Below are 22,931 nucleotides of genomic sequence, written 5' to 3' on the forward strand. Positions count from 1 at the left end.
GAGTTCAGCATTACTATCTTTTTGAGCATTACAGAAAAAATTTAGCACTACAGACTCTGTGTCCAGTCACCTTCTCTCACCATGACCCACCTTTCTTATCCAAAAGGAATAAATACATTCTAAAATACATTTCAGATCTCTTAATTGCCACTGCCACCACCCCATTCCATGTCACACTCACTCTTGCCTGAATGCTGTGATGATCGTTCTGTCAAGTTCTTTTTGTTGGGGGAAGGGTACTCAGGATTGAACTCTGAGTCACATCCCCAGCCCTATTTTGTATTTTATTTAGAGACAGGGTCTCACTGAGTTGCTTAGCACCTCGCTTTTGCTGAGGCTGGCTTTGAACTTGCAATCTTCCTGCTTCAGCCTCCTGATCTGCTGGGATTACAGGCGTGTGTCACCGCACCTGGCCTCAAGTAGTTCTTTGAGGTAGTTCCCTTTAACAACAGATCTTGTTGACTTGGCTTGTACCCAGACACTGTACCCTCCTGTCCAGTCTCCACACAATGGTACAAGGGACTATGAATGGGATATTGCCATTTTCTGCTTAAGCCCATCAGTGGTTTCTCAAATCCAGTTCCTTACCAGAGCCTTCCAGGTTCTGCAGGACTTAGTTTTGACTCACCAAATCTACCTTCATTTCTGTCCTCCTCACTGGTCAGTTCTAGCCACAGTGGCTTTGTTTCTTTCCATTCTGTGAATCCTGAAGTGCTCAGTGCTTCTGCTCCCTTGGGCTGGAATGGTTTCTGTTCTGCTTCACTTTTAGATTTCAACTGATCACCTCCTCCAGAAGGCCACCTCTGACTACCACATTAAAGTAGCTCTTATCATAACATCTTATGTCCTGCTTAGCAATTATCTATGATTTGTAATTGTTCCATTGTGTCATTATTTGAATATCTATCTCCACATTATCCTGTAAATTCCTTTGGAACAGGTATCTTGTCTATCAAAACAGTGTTGTATTCCCAGCATCTACCCTGGTACTTGGCTCAGAGTTGGTTCTCAGTGGATAGAGTCTGACTGTCTTCTCTCTGCACAGCTTGAATCCCATCATGAACCATTTAAGTTCCACTTTTTCTAATCCTCATCATCTATCATTTCAGCTATTTCTTCCCTTTTACCTCTTCCCACACCCTGTACTCCATAGAGCTTCAGGTCTTCCTGAGAAAATGAGGTAAAGATAGTCTCCAGTGTGATAGGGAAGTTAACCAAAAATAGTGTGCTCTGTATTCAACCTAAGTCTTGAAGGATGTTCATTCTGATTCAACTTACAGACATTGTGGAACCTAGATTTGAAATAGAAATGGAAGCTAAAAGTTGACTCCAATTAAAACTAATTTTGTTTATGTGTTGGAACTGGCATAAAAGGTCTAATTTCAGAAGCAACATCCTGCTGATGACCCTGAATCTTGCAACCTGAAATTTATTCTTTAGTCAAAATCCATCCTTTGGTTAAAGCACATTTATCTGTAGACTGAGATATATATATGTTAAACATTGGTTCTTTAGGAGATCTTTTCATGGGAAGGGGGGCAGAGAATCACATTTCTGCAAAAATAAAGGTAGATTTATTATAAGGATGCATGTTCCCATTTTTAGGAACCCAGGCAGACTTTGTCAACCTGCCGTGCTCCTTATTTTCTAATTAAATTCCAGAGAAAAGAATGTTTACCCAGCTAAGCCTCATGTGCTGGGCTGTGGGTTGGCTGACCTTGTTTTTTTTTTGCCCAGTGGCTCTATGGATGGGGCCATGGGGTATATATCAACAAAATAGCTGCCTTGGCTCACCCCTTGGCCAAAGTTTTGCTAGATCCCATTTGAAGGGTCTGTAGGCGTGCCATGATGCATGACTGGCAAAGCCTTCATAATAAGAAAAGCGATTGTTCATTGAGCACCCATACTGTGTTGTGGACACTATGCCCAGTACGTCCCATGTGTAGGTGAGGTCCAGATGTGTTAAATAGAATGCTCTTAATCCCACAGATGGAGGTGGGATAGCCAGTATTTGAACCCAAGCAGTTTGCTCTGAATCCCATTCCTTACGAGTAAACAGAAGATAATACATGTAAATGGCTAAGAGTAGAACTCCATTGATCAGGGAGTGGGCACTGACAGCAGATCAGAGAGTAGGGGATGGTCTGCTTGCATCATTTGGGCCAGCACTCCATGCAGAGGAGGTGGGGAAGCTATGAAGACAGACCCGTTCTACCTCAGAAGCAATGGCTTAAGGGAAAGAGGTTCTCATGGATGCTTGGAGTGAGAGTGGGATACACTGAGGAAAGGATCCAAGAGATCTGGGTAAATCACCCAGCCTGATAGGCTGGAGCTAAGAGGATGGTTGGGTTATCGGCAGCAAAGAGGTGGAAGTTGTACACAGACCATTAACCTTAATAGTCAATTAATGAAGATTGTATTAGTTTCTGTGACTTCAGAATGTGGTAAAGAAATTATATTTCTTGGAGACTTTGTTTAAACAAATGAAGACATCACTCATAATTTCTTTTTATATATTTATTGCCAGAAGTTATGACCTAAGCAAAGCTGGTATCAAATGTCACCTAGAATGTTGCCCAGGATCAACCCAAATCGGCAGGCAGGTGAGGGATCTGAACATGAAGACATTATCTTTCCTATAATAAGCCCAATTAGGTAAAGCTAGATTAGTTGGCACATTTGACAATTTGAATAAGAAAAATTACCTTATCAGACTGCAGTAGAAAAATCTCATGATTGAGAACGGTTGATAGTCATTTCCCCAGAACCAACATGAGACTGAAATGATACAAATATGGGTTGCGATTCAGTTACTCTAATCTTATATTCAGTACCATTCGACAAGAAGGGAAAAGAAGCAGCACCTCATATCCAGGAAACTGTCAAAAGAGCCCACTTAGAGCAGATTGCGGGACGTGTTAGACTATACACCAACAGAGCCGCCGAATTGAGGTCTAGCCACATAAACACACGCCCGCTTCGTGGCAAGGCTGAACAGCTTGGATTACCAATGCGAGACTTCGGACTGGGTGGGAAATCGCCAAAGCAGAAGGGCCTCCAGCCAATTATGCAATTAGCCAATAGCCTATGCTGGCCTCCATACTCATTTAGATAAATTTCTGAAATCATCAGCAAGCTCTTGAGCCAGATCCTTTCTCCATTGTGAGGAGAAAGTCAGACTATATAAACCTGCGCAGCGCCAGGCAGTCAGGCTGTGGGACAGGTTCCACTCCCCCCACCATCCCACCCCCCCCACACACACAGCCCTGCAGGAGCGGAATCCTCTGAAGAGAGACCTCCCACTGTGTGTGTCCTGGCGTGGTCCTCATAGCAATGGGGGGAAGGGTCCCCACTGAGGGTAGTCACTGGAACTGGGACATAGGGACCAAGCTGTCCTAATCACGCTTCATGCCCTGGCACACCCTCCACCTTATTGAAACCTGCTGAGGGGATGTTAGTTAGCAAAGACTGTGGCTTCAGTGGGGAGGGGGGGAGCTTTTAGCCTTCTCCATTCCAAGGAGATGACCTTTGGGACCCAGTTGCTTTTATTTGAGGCACTCAGAGTGCTTCCCACGTATCTCATTTATCCCCATGACACCCTTGAGAGGTAAGTTTGTTTGAGATTTATACAAAGTTATGATTATGCCTATAGATTGGAGTTCCTGATTCTATGTCATTCTAAACCATGAGTCTCATCCCCATCTCACTTTTCCTAACATACCCAAACCCTTGGGGGAATGAAACGTCTCAGGCTTTAGCCTAGCCAGAGGGTGACTTCCCCCCCGCTTTCCTTTTTTGTTGTTGTTAAGTTTGATTTATTACTTAGCATTCTAGCCAGGCTCGATGGATGTTCAGAATATTATAAATAATGTGGATTGAAAAGATTGTGCTGAAATGTTTATTGCATTCTTAGAAAGAGAACAAGGAATGGTGTGGAGAGTATGCAGTGGAGAAGGAGGGGCGTCTGGAGGGAGAGAAGGCAAAGCCTGCTCCTAGGATATTTTAGTGTGTCAATAAAAGACAGTGCTCAGAAGGAAAAGAACTCATATTGCAATCCTGCTATCAAGAATGCAGAAGTGTTCCAGTGGGTGTAAAGAATAGACTGCAAGAATGTAGGAACCATAAGGAACTAATCATTAGCCATTCCCTCTCCCATTTCCTCACCCACAGTACTTGAGGAAAGCTGTTTGTAGGGAGTTGCCTGTACTCTGAAACTAGCTCTCCAGCACACTATTTTGGGGTACCGTCTGGAGCAGCAGACAGCTGTGCCTAGCTCTCCATCAGTGAGAAGGACCCTCCTCCTGGGACTTAGGTTACACCTTTGGAATCTGGAATCTTTATTCTTTGGAGGCTCTAGAAATACAAATGTGATCCAAGATGAGGACCCAATGTAGAGAAATAAATGCACACTGGCCCATCAGCATCCAGTGGTCACATTTGAGGTTGCAACTGCCCCAGCTTCTTCCTGCCTGTAGTCTCAACTCTCCTTGTCTCCAGTTCTTGTTTCTCCCTTATGGCTTTTCCTTAGGCTCTGTGAGAAGGAATAGTGAGAGTTCCTAGCAGCCAAGGCCATCTGTGTCCACCTGATGTGAGGTGGAGAAGTCTGGCAACCTGGCAGAGATTTTTCTTTGAGCTTTTTATTCTAAGCAGGAACAGTCCTTTGGCCCCTCCAGTTGCAGCTCTAAACCCTGTAAACCTCCTCAGCACAGAACTATCTTTCTTTGTTCAGAGGGAATGAGCCAAGGAATTATTGGTGTGGGGTGGGGGAGAATTGCCACAGGTTTGTGTGTCAGGCGCGTCCCAGGCTGCCCCACTTCTCACAAGACTGTACGTCATCAGCAAGGATAGTCATTGGGTACCTGTCTTACCCCCAAGACAATGGCCTTCCTACTGCTTGGGGACCCCTGTCCCATTATCTTTGTAGTTCCTGGAGAAAGCCGCATTCTTCCTATGGTGTTAATTTTTTATTTTAACCTAAAGCAGTGGTTCTCAAACTTCAGGCTAAGAAGACTCTTGTTGAAACAGATTCTGGGGTGGACCCTTGAGGTGCATTTCTAACAGACCCTCAGGTGAACCAGCACACCTGTTCTCTGTTACACCATGAGTGGTTGTAGTCTCAGCATAAACCTTTTTGTCATCAGGTGATTTTTAGTAACTTCCTTCTTAAGAATATCTTCAAACAGAGGGTGATTAAAAAGTTAGAGAATGAATTAAATGTAAACTGAGGCATGATTAAAAGAGAAAAGGGTTCAAATCATCTCAGAAAGAAAACTGTAAGTACCTGGTGAAACTCCTACATTTCACCATAATGTAACTGTGTTTATTGATTTGAATGGTAAGAACAGAGTGTGTTCTCTTATAGAGTCACACTCAAGTCACCACCAATGGGAAAGTAGCAATTTTGAATTTGGCAATATGGTGCTTATTTTACTTGAACCCTTTTATAATTCTTTAAAACCAATACTCCTTAATTATCTGTTTTATTGATAGTTTATATTCTTTATTATTTCTTCACTGATTCATTGATTCATTGTGTACTTATTGAGCACTTATTGTGTGCCAAATACCAACTTAGCTGCTAAAATAGTCTCATGTTAACTACCACTGAGTAAGAAAGTCATTGGAAATTCCATGCTACTGACTCTTAATAATCTAAACTATGAGCTGCTAGCCAATCAACCAAAGCCCGTATATATAACATACAATATACAATAGTTGTCCCAAATAGTGGCCGCAAAAGATCGTATCACCTACTGATGTCATGGCCATCTTAATGTGTATAAGTATACTCTACAGTGTTTGCACAACAATGAAATGGCCCAACAATGCAGTTGTCCAGAATGTATTCTTGTCATTAAGTGATACATGCCTGTACCATGTGACCTCTGTGCTAGGCACAAGTAGTACTATGCAGGTGCACAGACATGGCCAGTTGTCTCTAAAGAATTTATAGAATATCTAGAATGGTAATTCATAAACCTAGTGAATTGTTAAGTTAACCAAGCCGTACATTCATTTCTGTGGTGTTTATTTTCTGTATGCAGAAGCAGCATAGGAAAAGCAGTCCTAAGAGGCTGTAGGCATAGGGAGATGTTTCCCTGGTTGGGAGTGTTTTGAGCTGAGGCCTAAAGCCAGTGTCGTATGCTGGGTGCATGGAAGCTGGCAGACTCTGAAGCAGCATGAATGATCCCTGCCAAGGCATAGCAGTGCGAGTGAGCATGGCATGTTGAGAGTGGGAGGCCAAGGTGGGAAAACTGGATCGTTTCTTTGGGAATGTGTCATAACTCACTTTTTTTTGTTTTGCTTTGAAATGACTTCTGAAATATCTGACAGACCATGTTTAATGTAAGCCAGCAAATATTTCAAAGCCAAATCTGACATTCTGGACCATCTATTCTATTTTTTTCCAGAAGAATGCATAAGCAGGAGTTGATGACATCTTTTTACTATTATCCCCAAACACCTTTTATTATTGGCACTAAAGACACATATTTGAAAGGCAGATATTTTGTGTTCCGTGCATAGTGAGTGACAGGCAAATCCCTGATATTGGCTTGAATAGGCTAATATGTAACCTCTGAAACTCCGTTGTGGTCATGAGCATGCCTTCTGCTATGATTCTATCTTTATGGTCTATTTAAGCCCTTTACACATTGAACGTCTTTATTTTTGGTGTTGGTGACTGAATTCAGGGATTTATGTGTCCTAAACATTCACTCTAACTTCTGAGCTACATCCCTAGGCCCACACATTGAACATGTTAAGAGGAAGAGAAAGGAAAAGGACATCTACCTTATCCTCATAAGTGATTTGAAGCCAAGCATGATGGCACATGCCTATAATCCTAGTGACTTGGGAGGCTCAGGCAGGAGTATCGCAAGTTCAAAGCCAGCCTCAGTAATTTAGTAAGGCCCTAGCTAACTTAGCAAGGCCCTGTCTCAAAATAAACAATAAAAAAGGCTAGGGATATGACTTAGTAGTTAAGTGCCCCTGGGTTCAATCCCCAATACCAAAAATTTAAAAAAAAAAAAAAAAGTAAATAAAAAGGACCATAGATGTAGCTTAGGCCCTGGGTTCAATTCCTAGTACCAAAAAATAAATAAATAACAAGTGATTTGAACCACATTTCAGGTTGGTTCCTGTGGATGAAGCTGTTGTTCAGTCTTTTAGCTCTGCTACAGTCCTCAATATTCCTGTTCACCCTTCTTAATAATAGAATCTTTGCTCAAATTTTTAGGTTAACCATATTCTAGAACATAGGGCCTGGTATCTTGTCCCTGGCTTCAAATCACTTATGAGGATAAGGTAGATGTCCTTCTCCTTGCTCTTCCTCTTAACATGTGTGGCATTGTCTGATCTGCTCACAATGCCTGCAGCATGTCTCAGGGTCCTGAAGGGGCTGGAAGGCTCCAGTTCTTGCTCTGATTTTTCCCTTGGGAATACTGCCTGTTACTACACTGCCAGCAGACTCTGAAAGCAGAAGCTTCCCTATGCAAAGGTTAAGTTTTACAGATCCCAGCTGATATGCTGTTTGTAGAAGGTTGTCTTTGGGAATGATTAAGTATATGAGGCTAGCAGTGAATGGAGGTGACATCATTGGAGACCCCCTATGACAAAGGGACAGGCTCCTTCTCTCCTCAGTATGACTAGACGTGTGTTTATACTATGTGCTGGGCATAAAATTTCTGCAGACTGACTGTTCCTGTTGCTCCTGTGCTTTTCTAAATTGACCAATGCTGATTTGGGTAAAAGGTCCTTTTTTCGTGATCCACTGAGGAGCAGCTTGGAAATCTCTTTTTGTTCTCATTCTGTTGGGCCCACAGGGCTCACAACTCTGATGGCTCTCATCCTGTTACTAATGAAAAGTTAGCAGTTGACCCGTGTGGTTAACAGGTGACCCGTGGCGGGGGGTGCAGTTTTCACCCCATCTTGTCGCAGTGATGGCCTTAAATGGTTGTGTCAAGGCCTAGGGAGGAGAGCATCCTGGGCACCCTGGGCAGAAGACACACCTGTCTTCCAATAGAGCAAATATGAATGGCATTGTATCAATATACTCCTAATTTAGATATTTTTATACCTAAAGGAGAATATGCTAAATACAGGAGAATGCATATTATACTTATTGGGGGATTTTGTGTGAGCATACATTTCAGAATCTGTTTTCATGCTAGAGTCTTGGAAGAGAGAGAGAGAGAGATCATTCAGTAAAAGCCTGGCAGCCATGTTGGGTTGTGCTGAGAATGGTCAGATCCAAGGGCAGGGAACGGACCGAGTCCACCTTAGAGGTCCCTGCCTTGCAGCACAGTATTGTGCAATGAGTAGGATATGGACAGCATTGAAGACTTGAGGGAGGACCAAAGTGTCTTCTATTCAAGGGTCGGTAATCATGGAAGCCACTTCTATAGCAGGAATAATTGAAGAGACACTACATGCCAGCTAATGCACTCAGCTCTGAGCATTTCATCTCATTTTGTCTCCATGACAACTCTGAGCTAAGGATTATTAGTCTCCCAATTTTAGGCTTAGAAAATTGGGTCCCTTACCCAAATGACAGACCTGGGATTTGAATGCAAACAGTCTGACTTCTGAGCCCACAACTCAACTTATTAGACTGTGCAGCCTCCCAAAGAGCAAAAACTTGTGTCCACAACATGTCCACACATTGATAGCCTCTTTTTTTTTTTTTTTTTTTTTTTTTTGGAACACATGGGAAGTGACACACACAGCGCTGGAAGTTAGCGGCCAGAGAGTTTAAGATTATTACTAGTGACCATATGAAAGCTGAGGTGACCTTTGACCCTTTGAATGCAGTGGAGCCATTTTTTCTGTCTCGGTGATGGGGACATTCTTCACAGCCACACTGAATAATTATGACTTATGTTCTGGTTATTTGGGGAAAGACTTGGCTCTTAAAGTGAGAGCCTCATGTCTGACTGCTCTCTTACCAGCACTTTTTTCCCCTCTTATTTTTCTTTTCTCCCCTAGCCCCTAACAGCCATCTTTCTTCTGCTCTCCCAACTGTGGCCCTCAGTTAAATATATGGTCTGTGTCACCTTGTAATCCAAAGGAGTGCTTGGATTAGGTGGGGCACATGTGGCCTCCAGGATGAAAGTGGCTCTCCACCCACCCGAAGCACTGGAAGTGGTGCTAGCAACCCCAGCTTTATTGGAAACGCATTTACCCAAATTCTTCCAAATTTGGGTAACATCTTAGGTCCACTCTTTTATCTTACTTCTCCCACCACAACTTGACTTTTTCTGGATTTCAGCAGCCAACTGGTGGCCAGCACTTTGCAGTTCTCGGCCAACACTGGGGGGAAGTGAAATGGCCCCTTGTAAAGGCAGCAGCCATCAGTTTAAGAACACTCTTCACTGGGGCCTAGAAGGGGCAGAAGAGGCCAGTTGAGGAATAGCTGCTATCCAAGAAGCAGCACTGCGTCTTACTTCATTTGGGAACCCATGTCCCCCAGAGACCAAGTATACACCAGTTTGCTGGCAGGGTACCTCTGTCCTGGAAAGTGCTTGATAAGTTCTTCCTCTCTAGCGCTGCTTTTTCATAATAAGTCCCCTTTCTGTTTCCAGTTGTCATTACATCACCCTTCATTCCAGCAAACTTTGGTAATGTTATTTCTAAGTAGTGTTATTTCTAAGCTTATATATTATTAACATTAAAGGCTGGCAGCTTCCTGATGCTGTGTAGGAAGCACCCTGATCTTACCCACAGTATATTTCCAAATCCCACTGTAGGATGGCCAGTTTCTGGAAAGTACTAACACTCCCTCCTCAGTATACCCTTCGAACCTTTGAGCCACCACCTAAGATATGCACCAACAAAAGATAAGCAGATTTTTCTTTATGGCACGGTTAGCATATTCTACCTAGTGTATTGCCTTATTATTTTTGTCTGTCTTTGCCCTCTACCACCCACCCCCAGCATCATTTCAATGAGAGCAGAGAGGTTTTTGTTTGTCTTGTTCATTGCTAGTATGTGCTCAATCAATATTTGATAAAAACTACCCTAGAAATACAGAATACAGAGGATATTCGTATTGTTTTTTTGCCCTTATAACCATATCAGAAATGAGGAGCTTCTATTTTATTTGTTGCTTAAACATTTATTGAGTTTTCAGTGTATAATGTGTATAATGAGTATCAAGTGCCTAGCACCATGGTCATGGACACGGTTAGCAGCACCATGGTAGTGAGAGCTATGTGCATTTGCCTGGGACCTGCCTGAACCAGAAACCTTGTACACTGGTGCCCTGGGAAGAAGGGATCCCCACAGGGAAGGCTCTAAGCAACGAGTTTGGCCCATCCAATGTGTTCTTGTTAGCTTTGTTTACAGAGGGTAAGCTTTCCTGTCCTGACAGTTGGCTCCAAGTACTTCTTGCCCCAGAACTTGAACCATCTTTTTTATACCTTGACTCTTCAGAACAACGTCTATAACATTAATTAAGGAACAGTTATAAAATAATAGGATTATGACTATGAAAGAGAAGAGTTTGGTAGATATCTAGGAACACTTTGTTGTAATGGTGACATCTATTTCTGTTGGGACCCTGACACATTCAGAGTGAGGAGATGCAACTCAAGACCACATGCTACAACAGTGCCTTGAAACTATCCTTTCAAGAGTAAACTAAAGTAAAATCATTCTCCAAATACTTTTCCAAATAACAAAGACAGTTACTTTTGCTGATGATCTCTCTACTGAAAGATCTTGGGCTCAAGTAAGACATGACGACTTTGGTTCATTTAGGTTTAAAAAAAAAAAAAACCCACATAAACCTTATTTGAGCAGTGTTGGCTTACTTGTAAGAATATGTGTGATGATCGAACCAATAACATCTAAGGAGGGATCAGAAGGAAGGTGGGTGTAGGACACTCTGGGCTGTTTGTGACCATTGTGGCTTGAGTGTTACCATTACTGTGACCGAACCCCAATTGTGCTCAGTTCAAAATCCAAAATTCCTGGAGAAAGCCTGTTTGGCTTCCACTGGGCTCCCTCACGTCAGCGGTGTACAGAGAGTAGGGTCAAGCTGAACAGACATGGCTACTGGGCCACCCCTGTAATATGTTGTTCTGAGATTTGGAACTCAGTGACTGATCAGATCTGCCACCCAGTAGCCATTGGCATCTTGGTGGGATGATTTGCTTTTAACTAATTAGAAGGATAAACATTTGGTGGGTTGACAAAGCTATGCCTCTGTGCCCTGCCTTTCTCTACATGGGTTAGAACTTTAGCAGAATTGCCCTGGCGTCACCTTGCCAGGTGTCCATAATTGGTGCCAGGTGATAGTCCAGTCCAGGCAGGACAAATGAAGGGGTTTGTGGTGGACAATCTGTAGCCTGACTGGAGCCATCCAGAAATCTTTTGACACTCAGTTGAGAGGGAATTGTCAAAACAAGATATCCATAACAAAGTTCCTGACCGTTTTCTCCAAGACACTTGAATTTCTGCCAGATTCTGGACAGATTCACATTCCCAGGGGTAACACGCAGCACAAGGAAGGGGATATTTCTCAGCAAATATTGATGCGCCAGAGAATCGGCATTAAATTATTGACTTGACAACTCGTAATACGCTGCTTTTGATTGCTGATATGAAGGATTATCTATTTACAATTGGATTCTGCTGTTGAATTGTGGTGATTGCTGAGCTGAACTTATTTTGGGGAAGGGAAATGAATAACACTTTAAGAACACAGATGGGGCCTAGAAACTACTCAGCACTTTCTGTTCAGGAAGCAACAATAATGGCCGAGTTTTTATCTACTCCCTCTAAGGGACGGTTATCATCTGCAGGGTTCTGTTTTTGCTTTGGGGGTGGTTAGGAATGGAGTTGATTTTCTGCCTCTCTCCTGAGACCAACAGGCTCATAAAGAGCCAAATACGCATCTTTGCATCCGTTGGACCTGACGCACAGTAGGCACTCAACAAACAAGTGCTGAGTCAGGTTCTGGTGTGTGTGCATCAGACTCTCGTGGGGAAGTCCTATCCAGGGCACTGCTCTTGTTCAGCTTCAGGGCAGTTTGACCAAGTCTGACACCTTGTTGCTACCTGATGTGCCCTGGCCCAGGAATGGGGAGTCCATTGACCAAGTGTTAGCCTAACTGTGGCCTGGGGACTGCAGCTGCTGCTCCACATCTACCTGACGCCTGCCCAGGTGCGAGTGCCCTGGATCCCCAGTCCAGACTCCAGAGCCTGCCTCTTACTAGGCCGCCGTCCAGCTCCTGTGCCCCATCTCTGGGAGTCTTAATTCATTTTAATTTCCTGTTTCTAGGCCAGCCCATTTTTCCCCTTCGTCCCAACCCCCATGCCTTTTAGGTCACCTCCCCTGATTCCTGCTTCCTGCTGAGTGCTCTTGCTCCCTCTGGCCCCCAGATGTCTCTCTCCACACCTCTCTCCCCCAGGGTCACTGCCTTCTCTTCATTCAAGTTGCCACAGAGATTCCCTTCCTCTTCTCAGCGTTGTGAGGGGCACAGGGACTGATAGGCGACTCCTCTACATGTCCAAACTGTGCCTTCAGAGGTGAGGGGCTAGGTGTCAGGGCTAGAGAGGGGTCTCTGTCTTCCCAACGTCACTCAGCATGAATCCACCCCCCACACCTGGGGGCACTGGCCTGGTCCCTCCAGAGTCACCATGAAAACGATCACAGTCCTTCCCTTGGGAAGCTGGTGATATTCAGAAGAACACGACCAACAGTTAGTCAGCACTGGCCATGTGCCAGGCCCTGGGTCCTTGCAAAACATCACCCCAACCCCCAGTCTGAGGCTTGGGACATGCATGTTGCTAGCGTGACCCCTGAGGAGGGCAGCCTGCAGAGGTGTAGGTGGCTCTCCCAGAGAGCAAAGGAGCCAGGCAGGTCCCTGCAAACCCCCCCCCCCTCTTTGCACTACACGGTTCCTGCACCCCGTCTAAAGGCAGAGACTGTCGATTACTGTTCGTCGGCGTGACACAAAACGGAAATAAAGTGAAGATCTGCTTAATTCCCCCTTTCTTTCCAGTCAGAACCAGAACATAAGCAGATCCTATTCAGAAGCTGATTTTTTGTCTCGTAATGTGTTTCTTTGAGGAGTCACATTGTCACTTCCATACCACAGTTCATGGTTTGCCACCTTCGTCCTGCAGGATCTCATTCCCCCACCCCATTGCCTCCTCCCATCCTGACCTCCTGGCTCCTGAGTCCACTGATCTCCCTGAGGTTCCCTCCCAGAGACTGTGGCCATTTGCCTAAAACCAGGCCTGCCATGGGCTGGCTGTCTTCATAGGGCTCCCTTAAAGGGAGTGTGGTTCAGGCGCTGGGAGTCTCTGCTCTCCTCTTCACCCACTTGGCTTCTGAGTCTCCATTTTCTTATCTATAAATGGGGGGAGATTGTTTCCCTGCCAGCTCCATTTCATTGCCTGATGGTGACAATAGCATGGGATTTGGGCACAGTAAAACTTTATGAGCACTTGTATTCAACGGCATAACGGTGCTCTTATCGTGACTTCTGCTCGTTGGGCTGCTAATATTGGACTCAGTATCCTTATTGTTACCACTGTGATTTGTACCCAAATAACCAGATTGCCTGGGCTCCCTGGCCTCTGGGTTCCTCTCGGCCCCTCCTACCATGTAGCTGAACGGATTGTACCTTGGGTTCCTCTTTTGGTTTGCTTTAACCTTCTCTCCCCCGTGCCTGTGACCCCGTCCTCAGCGAGTGCCCCTGTTTTGACCTCTGCTTCCTCAAAGGCTTTTACGTGTGGGTTTTTCACAGCTCCTCTCACCTGGTGTCCACTTGGCTGTGGCCCCCTTGCCTTTTGACTTCAGCCAGAATTTGCCCAGCACAGCTGCCCTTCCTGTAGCTAATAACCGAAACGGATGCTGCCAGATATTCCACTCTGAACTTCCAACCTTTCCTGGACGCCCGTCATCACCGACAGCCCCAGCTAGAATTGATCTCTGTCTCTACACCAAATGCCACCCAGGTGTTCCTCTGTTTTTGCTCCTCTTCCCTGTCTTTTGGAATGAATGACATGTTATTTCTGTTGTTACACTGGGAGACTGGCTGTCTCACAGGACATTTGCAGAGCATCTGCCATACACAAGGTACTTTCCTCAGGCAGCTAGACAGGAACAGTCATTATTGACGGCATAGATCCAGTTTATCGAGAGCCAGTTATGTTCTAGAAGTTTAATGGACTTTGCTTTATGAAATCCTCACACCAAGCCTATGAGGTCAGTATTATTTTACTCTCATTTTACAGATGGTGGAACCACACTCAGAGTTAAGAAACTTTCCCAATTTGTCATAGCTAGTAAGTGACAGAATTGAAGTCCAGTGTCCCTGACTGTACAACCGGTACCCCTCCACCATGTTGGACTGCATGATCCATGTGTCTGGAGATCTTATGTCCTAAGGAAAGAAATATTACATAAGAATCTGAAGATGAAGGACAGTTGTTCCTGAGTCACAGCCTTGCTGTAAATTACTCTGGGTCTCCTGGATGTGTAGGCCTGAGCAGCCGTCGTGGAGGATGTAGATGGTTGTGGGCCTGGGGTTGGCCGAGGACGGGTCGAGCCTGTAGGCAGAGGGGGAAGACAGCTGTGATCCATTGAGGAAAGGAAGGTAACCCCCTGGAGCTGCAGAGGAAGGTCAGTCCATGAAATAGAAAGGAAACCTTATAGAGATTATTTGGAATGCAGGATAAGAATAAAAGCGAATGCAGAATATCAAGAAAGATTTTGCACAGTACTTTCGCAAAAGCATTATTAAGGAGAAATTAACATGTACACCCACGGGGGTAGGTTCAAGAGGGGCAAGATCAGTGGTTGGATCCCCCTCTCCCCACCACCAGTTTCTGGTTCTGTGGCCCAGCTGGCTGTGGGGTCCACACCACACAGCCACCAAGCAGAGCAAACCCAGCTCCAGAGCCAGCAGGTCTAGGGGGAGAATTCAAGGGCAACTGCAGTTCTCCCTGCTCAATGCGGAGCATCAGAATGTAAATACATTCACCTTCTCCACATGACCTACTCTTTTCTTAGCTTGTTTGCCCAGTAATGGGATTAAAGGGAACATTTACATGAACTTTTGAAAACAAATATTACAGTTTTTTTTTCTCTTTTCCTGGGCATTCTCCACCTCAGCTCAGTCTTCTGCAAAGAATTCATTTGATCAGTGAAAAACCAGCTGGTTAATACATGAGCAAATGCCACCTATTGACAGCACAACTGGAGAAAAAACAACCCACCACAGGAGTCATTCAGAAGGTTGCACCGCTCTTTAGAGGTCATTAGCTGTGTGGGGGTTGCTCATTGGCCCGGCCTCTTCCAGTGCAGAAATATAAGGTAGCCAACAAGAATGTGTATTTTGATTCAAAACAACCAACAATGGTGGGCTGCCAGGATGGCTTTCCTTGTGACAAGACCGTCCAGATAAGAATACCCCTTATCTTCCCCTACCTCCCACCCCTGCATCCTTCCACCCGCTCCTCCCATCACGCTCACCCCCCACACTGCCCTGCCATGGCAGGATAGAAGGCACCAATACGGAGATCTCTCCTCACCATCCCAGGAAAAGCCGGACTCCATATACTCCGCCTCTGCCCCCTCTTTCTCCATGCCAGTTAGTACAAGGGCTGTTACCTATGCCCGACCGTGGTGGAGGTGTTGGCAGGCTAGGCCCCATCACTTACTGGTTTCCAGTGTTTCACTGGAAAAAAGTGTAAACCATCAATCCAGATGAACAATCTTCAGAAAACACTCTCCTGTTCCTGAGAGACTATGTTTAATGTCCTTTCCCAGTTTGAAAAGAAGTTTGTTTTCTTACATCTTTTTTTAATTGCCATGAGCTGGACTTGTAAATATTGTAAGTGGTTGAGTAATACTCATCTGGTAAACTGACCAGAGGAAATGGACATTTTTTCCACTCTTGTAACCCTGGCACCCCATGCCTGCCCCTGAAAGGGACTCTTGAGTACTGGGAGGGAACATCTGCCCTGCCAGGTGCCGGCAGTACCAGGGCAGGAGCTGAGTGAAGTGCAGAGGAAACGATTCTGAAGTCAGGAGCCTCGCCAGGTGTTCCGTCCTAGGGTCGAGGGCAGAGAGCATTCATTGTTTCAGAGTTGGCAGGTTCCCAGAGGTTCAACTGTCTTTTTCGTTCCAAAATGTCAAACATTTCCTTAGCTGGGGATGGATGACGAGACCCCCTGAGGCTTGAACGGTATTTGGAGGCAGAAGAACTAAGGTCTGTCTTTCATACGTGACTCAGTACAGCTCGAGTTCTTCCCAGGACCACGCGAAGCACTGTCTCCCACATCCTCCAAGCTGGCTCCACTCCTCTTTGTCAGGAAGGCTGGAGGCTCTGCCCTGCCTCCATCTTGGGAAGTGTCAAACCCTCTGTGGTTCTGTGTGGCTGTGCTGCTTTAGCAGGGTGCCTTATCTTTTAGTGACACTTACTGAATACTTGTCAATGAAATATGCCTGGGATTTGATTCCAGATACTAACTGAAAACAGGGAGCAGGTGAGGGCACAGATAAAGCCAGGCCAGCCATGAATTGATCCTTGAAAGCTGGGTGATGGCTCCTCATGGTTTAGTGGACTCTTTCTGTGACTATTTCAGGTTTTCCACCATAAAAAGTAGAAGGAAGGAGAAAATAATTGGATGAAGCCAGGAGAAACCATATCCAAGTACTTCAGCCCAAGGAGTCTGGGCCTCTCTTCCTGATAGAGCATGTGCTCTGTGGGTGTCAGACCCTGCCCGACACAGACACATGCTCTGGTGGCCCCGGGGGGTGAAGAAGACCATGACTCAAACCCACCTGGATTCATGTGCTAGCTCTTCTTACTAGCTCCAGGGCCTTAGTTAGGAGAGTTAACCTTCCAGAACCTCAGCTTCCTCATGTGTATAAAACAGAGAGAAGAGTGGTTGTTGGCAACACTCCTGCAGCACAGAGCACAAAGCCTGGATCTCTGAATATTCTGTGTGTGGCAGGCCCTAGCTTTCCTTAGTTTTGAAAACTTCCTTGGTTACTATTCCCTAATCCTCTTCCATTCAGAAAGGTGGTGCTATTATCACATTCCAAGAAAGCTTCTTTGTAAGGAGGGATCCACTATGATAAGGTATGTAAACATCTTCTCTTTGGCCTCAAGAATCCTAAAGGCTGCAATTGGCTTTTACTGGCCCCTGTCACTTGCCACCTTAAAATGACTTCCTTTGTTGACCCTCAGTGCACACCAATTTATTTAAGCCTGTTAAAAATCTCTACCCAAAGGACTCATGTTTGCTCTGAAAGGGTTTAAAATGTAAATGTCTTATTTGTCATTGCTCTCAACGTCCCCTTTTCATCTTTGGACAAGCACCCAGTTTATCACGTTATCAACTTTCCGTCTAAGGTGTCAAGAGTGAAATGCATTTTCATTCCTCTGAGGTAGTGTGTACCCCCTATCATGCCTTTTCTGTAGCATAATTTGTCTAATTCACAGTTTCAGTGACAGACAAATTGGCAACTTTAAAAGGCCTCACTGTATCTTAATAGTTCCGATAATCCCACCTGCTCTTTGACTGAAACTGCCCTGTCAAGGTCTCCAGGATCCAGGAACTTTTTTTCCTTGTCTTAGAGTCTCTTTGGTGTTTGTTGGTTGCTATCAGCCTTGTTGTCCTCCTGATATTTTCTCAGCTTCTCCCTCCCTGCGGACTGTTTCTTCTGGGCCTTTCTTATTGTCTTTGCTTGTACCTTCCAAATATTCACTGTATCTATGTGCTTACTGTATTTGCATGGTGCCTCTTTTTATGTGCCAGCTTTGTGTTAAATACTGAGATTATGATGGTAAATGAGAAAGCACAGTCTCCGCTCTAGATGCTCGAGTGCCAGCAGAGGCGACAATGATTTTGATAAGTTCATAGACAAAGAGTCTTGTAATTGGGGGTCCAGAAAGAGACCTTTGAGAAGCAACACTGATGCTGAGGTTTGGGGATTAAGTGGGTGGAGCTGGGGAGATCTCTGGGTGGGAAGGACAGTGCGTGTGAAAGCCTGGGGGTGGGCCGGAGTGCAGCATATTGAGAAGTGAAGAAGGCCTGATGGCCTGAGCTCTGGGCCCTCGGGGCCCCTGCAGAGCCTGGATCTCAGTCCCAGCCACTGGGGGACTTGGGGCAGAGGTAACCTGGTCAGATGATGCTGGAGAGAGACTGGAGAACGGGCGGGAGAGCTGGAAACAGGTTAGTGCACTGCAGCCATCAAGCCTGAGCTGGCAGGAGGGGGAGGTGGGGAGGCGCTCAGGCCCAGAGGCCTCTTCCCTTGCATTTCAGCCTTTGTGTATATAAACAAAAACCAGATGGATGTTTCTGTCTTCCTGATCAGATTCGTTGTCATTCTTGATTCCTTTGTTCTCACCACTTGTTTTCCTATCATCATCACCCTGGGTTTATAAATTCAAGCTCATTTGTATGGGCCTCTACTCTGGGCCATGGCAGAGGACCCTGGCTGGGTTGAGGACCCTTGCTGCATAAGGAGCTTCTCAGCCTCAAGTGCCTGCACCACCCCACACTCACACCCTCCACTGCGAACCTGCCTGAGACGGTGACAGTGGCTCTTCCTAAAACATTCTGCTTGTCTCCCTCTTTTCCCCAGGCAGCTCCTCCTGCTCATCCCAGGGGTGCCTAAACCCTGGAATACCAAGCACTGGCTCCATGTGTCTCTCAGTCTGTCCATCCTGCCCATTGTCTTCTCCCCACACTGCACAGCATAAAGTTTACACCCTTGTTAGGAACACAACATGTAGCAGAATGACCCCAGAATCGTAGAACTCCTGCCCACTTGGAACTTGTGGTCAACCTTCAGATGTCTTTGGAGACAGAAATGAATGGAGAGTTTTGTTCTGGATCTGGTGAGAAGATGGACTTAGATATGTTAACACACACACCCAGACTCTTCTCACTGCAGACATCTTGAAATACTAGCTAGAATATTATAACCCCACCCTGAAATGTTAGTGCATAGCTGGATTTACAAGGAAAAAAGGAAATCCTTAGATGAAAGAAATGAGGGAAGGATTAAAAAACAGAACCTAAGGGAATGAACCAGTGCTGCAGCTGGGTCGTTATCAGTCATAGTGATACACCCCAGGGTCTTAGCGGTACACGGCGGGGGTCGGCACACTTCTGTAAGGAACCAGATAATAAATGGTTCAAGCTTTGCAGACACAGACAGCATGTCGCATCTCTTCCTTCTTTTACTTTTTTGACAACCCTTTAAAAATGCAGAAACTATTCTTAGCTCACGGATTGTACAAAAACAGACCACAACCAGAATTGGTCCGTGGTCTACAGTGTGCAGGCCCCTGATGTACATCTCAGGTTTGTGTCCAGTGATTGAAGACTGAGAACAAACCCTTACGTTCCTGAGACGGGGACTCTCTAAAGATGAAATCCTTAGAGAAAGAGGCTGTATTAATAAAGACTCACTGTCACGGGGAGATGACAAGGGACCTCACCTAAGTCCTTTTTCAATATTCAAAATCATAGATTTAAAATTTACAGTACCTGATCTACATTGAACCCTGAGGGCCTGTGGATTAAATTCAGGAAGTCTATGAACTTGGATGGAAAGCAAAGTGCATTCTTTTGGGAATCAGGGGGCAGTGGGCAGTGCTTGGGATTGAACCCAGGGCCTTGCACATGGTAAACAAGCACAGGGTTACATTCCCACCCCCCCCCACCCTCAACCTTTGCTTTTTTTTGAGACAAGGTCTTACTAAGTTGTCCAGGTGGCCTTGAACTTACAGTCCTTCCGTCTCAGCCTTGCAAGTCACTGGAATTACAGGCATATACCACCAAACCTGGCACAAATTGTATTCTTATTTTCATTAGTGTCTTATTGGAATTAACATTTTCATTAAGTTCAAATGCAGGCAGCAAACCACAGTAATAGTATTAATAGTATTTGTGACTACATTGTGACCAGTGGAAAGCAAGTGTTTTTATATCAAAATATAGTACATGCATGTTTTGATAAGCTTGTTTCAGTATAATTGAAAAATTATAGACATGCTTCTAAGTAATTATTGGAAGAAATCACTTTTGAATATTTAAAAATATTTAGAAATTAGAAAATTATTCTGTATCAAGTGTAGGCATAATGTTTAAAAAAAAAAAAAGAAAGATGGAAAATGAATGAGTTAATTTTCAATTCAAGAATTTAGAGAAAGACTAACAGAGTAAATCCAAAGATACTGTTAGCAAAAATAAAAGCAGAGGGCTGGGGTTGCGGTTCAGCAGTAGAGTGCTCACCTAGCATGTGCGAGGTGTGCGAGGTGCTGGGTTTGATCCTCAGCACCACATAAAAATCAATAAATAAAACTGTGTCCAACTGCAACATCACACACACACGTATGTATGTGCATATATATGTTAAAAAATAAAAACAGAAATTAACAAAACAGATGAGGAAACGAGATGATCAGAGTCAAAACTTGTTCTTAGAAGAGATTAATGAAAAGAGAAACACTTGTGTCAAGGGTGGTCAGGAAAAAAGAATTCACAAATAAGCAATATTGGAAAGGAAAAGAACACAGATATGGTATAGCACTGAGTTCAGAAGAGAATATAGTGAATACTTTTATGGTGGTAATTTTGAAAACTCAGGGGGAAAAAATGAACAATTTCCCAGAAACATGTAATTTAACAAAACTGACCCAAGAGGAAGTAAAAGCATGTAAGAAAGTAACCAAATATAGAATGAACGTTTAAAAGACTGCAAAGGCTTGGCGCACAGTGGCGCATGCCTATACTCCCAGCAACTGAGGAGGCTGTTGCAGGAAGATAGCAGGTTCAAGGTCAGCCTCAGCAACTTAGTGAGACCTTGTGTCAAAATGAAAAATAAAAAGGGCTGGGGATGGAGCTCTGTGATCAAGTGCCCCTGGGTTCAATCCCCAGCATAATGAGTGAATGACAATGAGTAGCCATGCATGCATTCATTCATTCAACAAATATATATTGTGGGATATGTACAGGTGGTGTTGTAGGTACTGGGGAAACGGCAGGAGATAAAATAAAACACCTCTCTCTCTCTCTCTTTAAAAAATATAAAATAAAATAAAACAAAATCCATCTTCTATGTCAGTGCTATCCAGTAAGACTTTCTGCAATGGTGGAAATGTTCTTTATCTTGTCTGTCCAACACAGCAGTCACTGGCCACATGTAACTGCTGAGCCCTTGAAATATAGTTAGAGCAACTAAAAAAAAATGAATTTTTAACTCTATTTAATCTTAATTAATTTCAGTATAAATAGCCAGATATAGCCATTGGTTACCTGGGGTATATCTCTAGCTATTAAGATCAGTAATGTGGTGGTGGCTTACATGCAACCTGTGGTCTCCTGTAGGAGAAGGAATTAGACTGTTTGGATCCTGGCCTTTCTGGGGTTTTGTTTGTTTTGGTTTGTGGGATGGGGGGGTTGTTTGTTTGCTTTGCAGTGCTGGGGGTTGAACCCAGGGCCTTGTGCATGCTTGGCAAGTGCTAAACCACTGAGCTATGTCTTTTTTTGTTTGTTTGGTACTGGGAATTGAGCCCAGGGGCACTGTACCACTGAGCTACATCCCAGCTCTTTTTGAGACAGGGTCTCACTTGGTGGCTGAGACTGGCCTCAAACTTGTGATCCTCTTGCCTCAGCCTCCTGAATCGCTGGGATTACAGGTGTGCGCCACAGCACCCAGCCTGACCCATCTTTGAACCAGCATCTTGGTCTTCCTGAGCTATCCTGGTAGCCAAGTGACACTTTGTGTTTTGCCCACCTTGTTACTGTATAAAAAAACATTTTCCTTATCTGTTCCTTACTTCCCCCTTGGAGTCTCAGAGTCTTGGATTAGCAGGCTTTTCTTGGTGCTTACTCTGTAGTGGCCGTGCCCTGGTTCTTTTAGGCTATACCAGGTCACCTGTGGCATGTGGTACACACTAAGCACTTGGAATTAAATACTGGGCAAGTGAATGCGGAAAAATTGGTGAGCTTGTTGAACGAAGGGCTGTTTCTCTCGGGTCCAAGTCAGCCACATGTAGTGAAGGAATGGGCAATAGTAAGCCCAGATGCCTGGCCCTGGTGGGCAGACTGACTGGGAGGGCCCTTCATGGTCTCCAGCCAAAAGCGTTAGGAAACAAAACTAAAAAATATTAATCCAAGAAATATCCACAGAAAATTTTAGTCTGCTGGGTACTCTTTTACAGGTGAGTGATGTGTTTCAGACTCAAGAAGACGAAGTGAAGCTACGTGGATTGTGGAAAAAATGAATTCTAGACTATTTCTTTGTAAAATTCTTGAGTTCTTTGCTTTGTTGGTGTTTCACCAATACAAAATTTCAATTGTGTAACAGGGTGAACACCTTCAGCTGTTTCCACTGGCCTCGTGGCCCAAGGGGCGCACAGAAGCTGGAGCTGGAGGCTTTGCGCACTACCCCTTGCTGGAGTGCTGAATGGAGAGACCTGCCCTGCCCCCAGGCCTCACAGTCTTGTAGTCGGGAGCACTGGCACAGCTCTCCAGGTGACAAAGGCTGTTTCCAGGCCCCCAGGAGCCAGCATCCACCAGCCTGCAAAGCCATAACTATGTCCACTGCCCTTTTTGCAGATACTTCATAGAATGTGCAATGCTTTCCTGAATCATTAAAAGATGCATGTTCTTCTGTTTTTCAGGGATGATAATGGTGATTTTATTGCTGCTCGTGGCTATTGTGGTTGTTGCAGTCTGGCCAACCAACTGATGGCAATAAAGGGACCACCCGCTGTGACACCAGCCAACGACGGAATAAATGCCCTGCACCCTTTTGGTACGCAAAATCTGCTCTCAATAAATTCCCCCACAGCTCCGAACTCTTGATGTGTGATGCTTCATAGCTCAGCAGCTTGAGAGCTACCTAGAATGTTGGCCCAGTGTAGCCCTCTGATTTTAAACTTGGTCATTTTG

At 44.8% G+C, this 22,931-nt stretch overlaps 1 protein-coding gene across 7 annotated transcripts in view; it reads left to right on the forward strand.

The window, feature by feature from the left end:
• STX8 (syntaxin 8) overlaps positions 1 to 22,837 on the forward strand; it is a 250,382-nt gene extending 227,545 nt beyond the window's left edge. For all 7 annotated transcript variants that reach the window (XM_081272232.1, XM_081272230.1, XM_081272231.1 and 4 more), the window contains one exon: positions 22,661 to 22,837. In XM_081272232.1, coding sequence (XP_081128358.1) covers positions 22,661 to 22,728 — 68 coding nt within the window. In that variant the 3' untranslated portion in view covers positions 22,729 to 22,837. The remainder of the gene's footprint in view (positions 1 to 22,660) is intronic.
• The last annotated feature ends 94 nt before the right edge of the window (positions 22,838 to 22,931 follow it).

Source organism: Spermophilus citellus, assembly GCF_964194105.1.
Source record: "Spermophilus citellus genome assembly, chromosome: 17".
Lineage (NCBI taxonomy): Eukaryota > Metazoa > Chordata > Mammalia > Rodentia > Sciuridae > Spermophilus > Spermophilus citellus.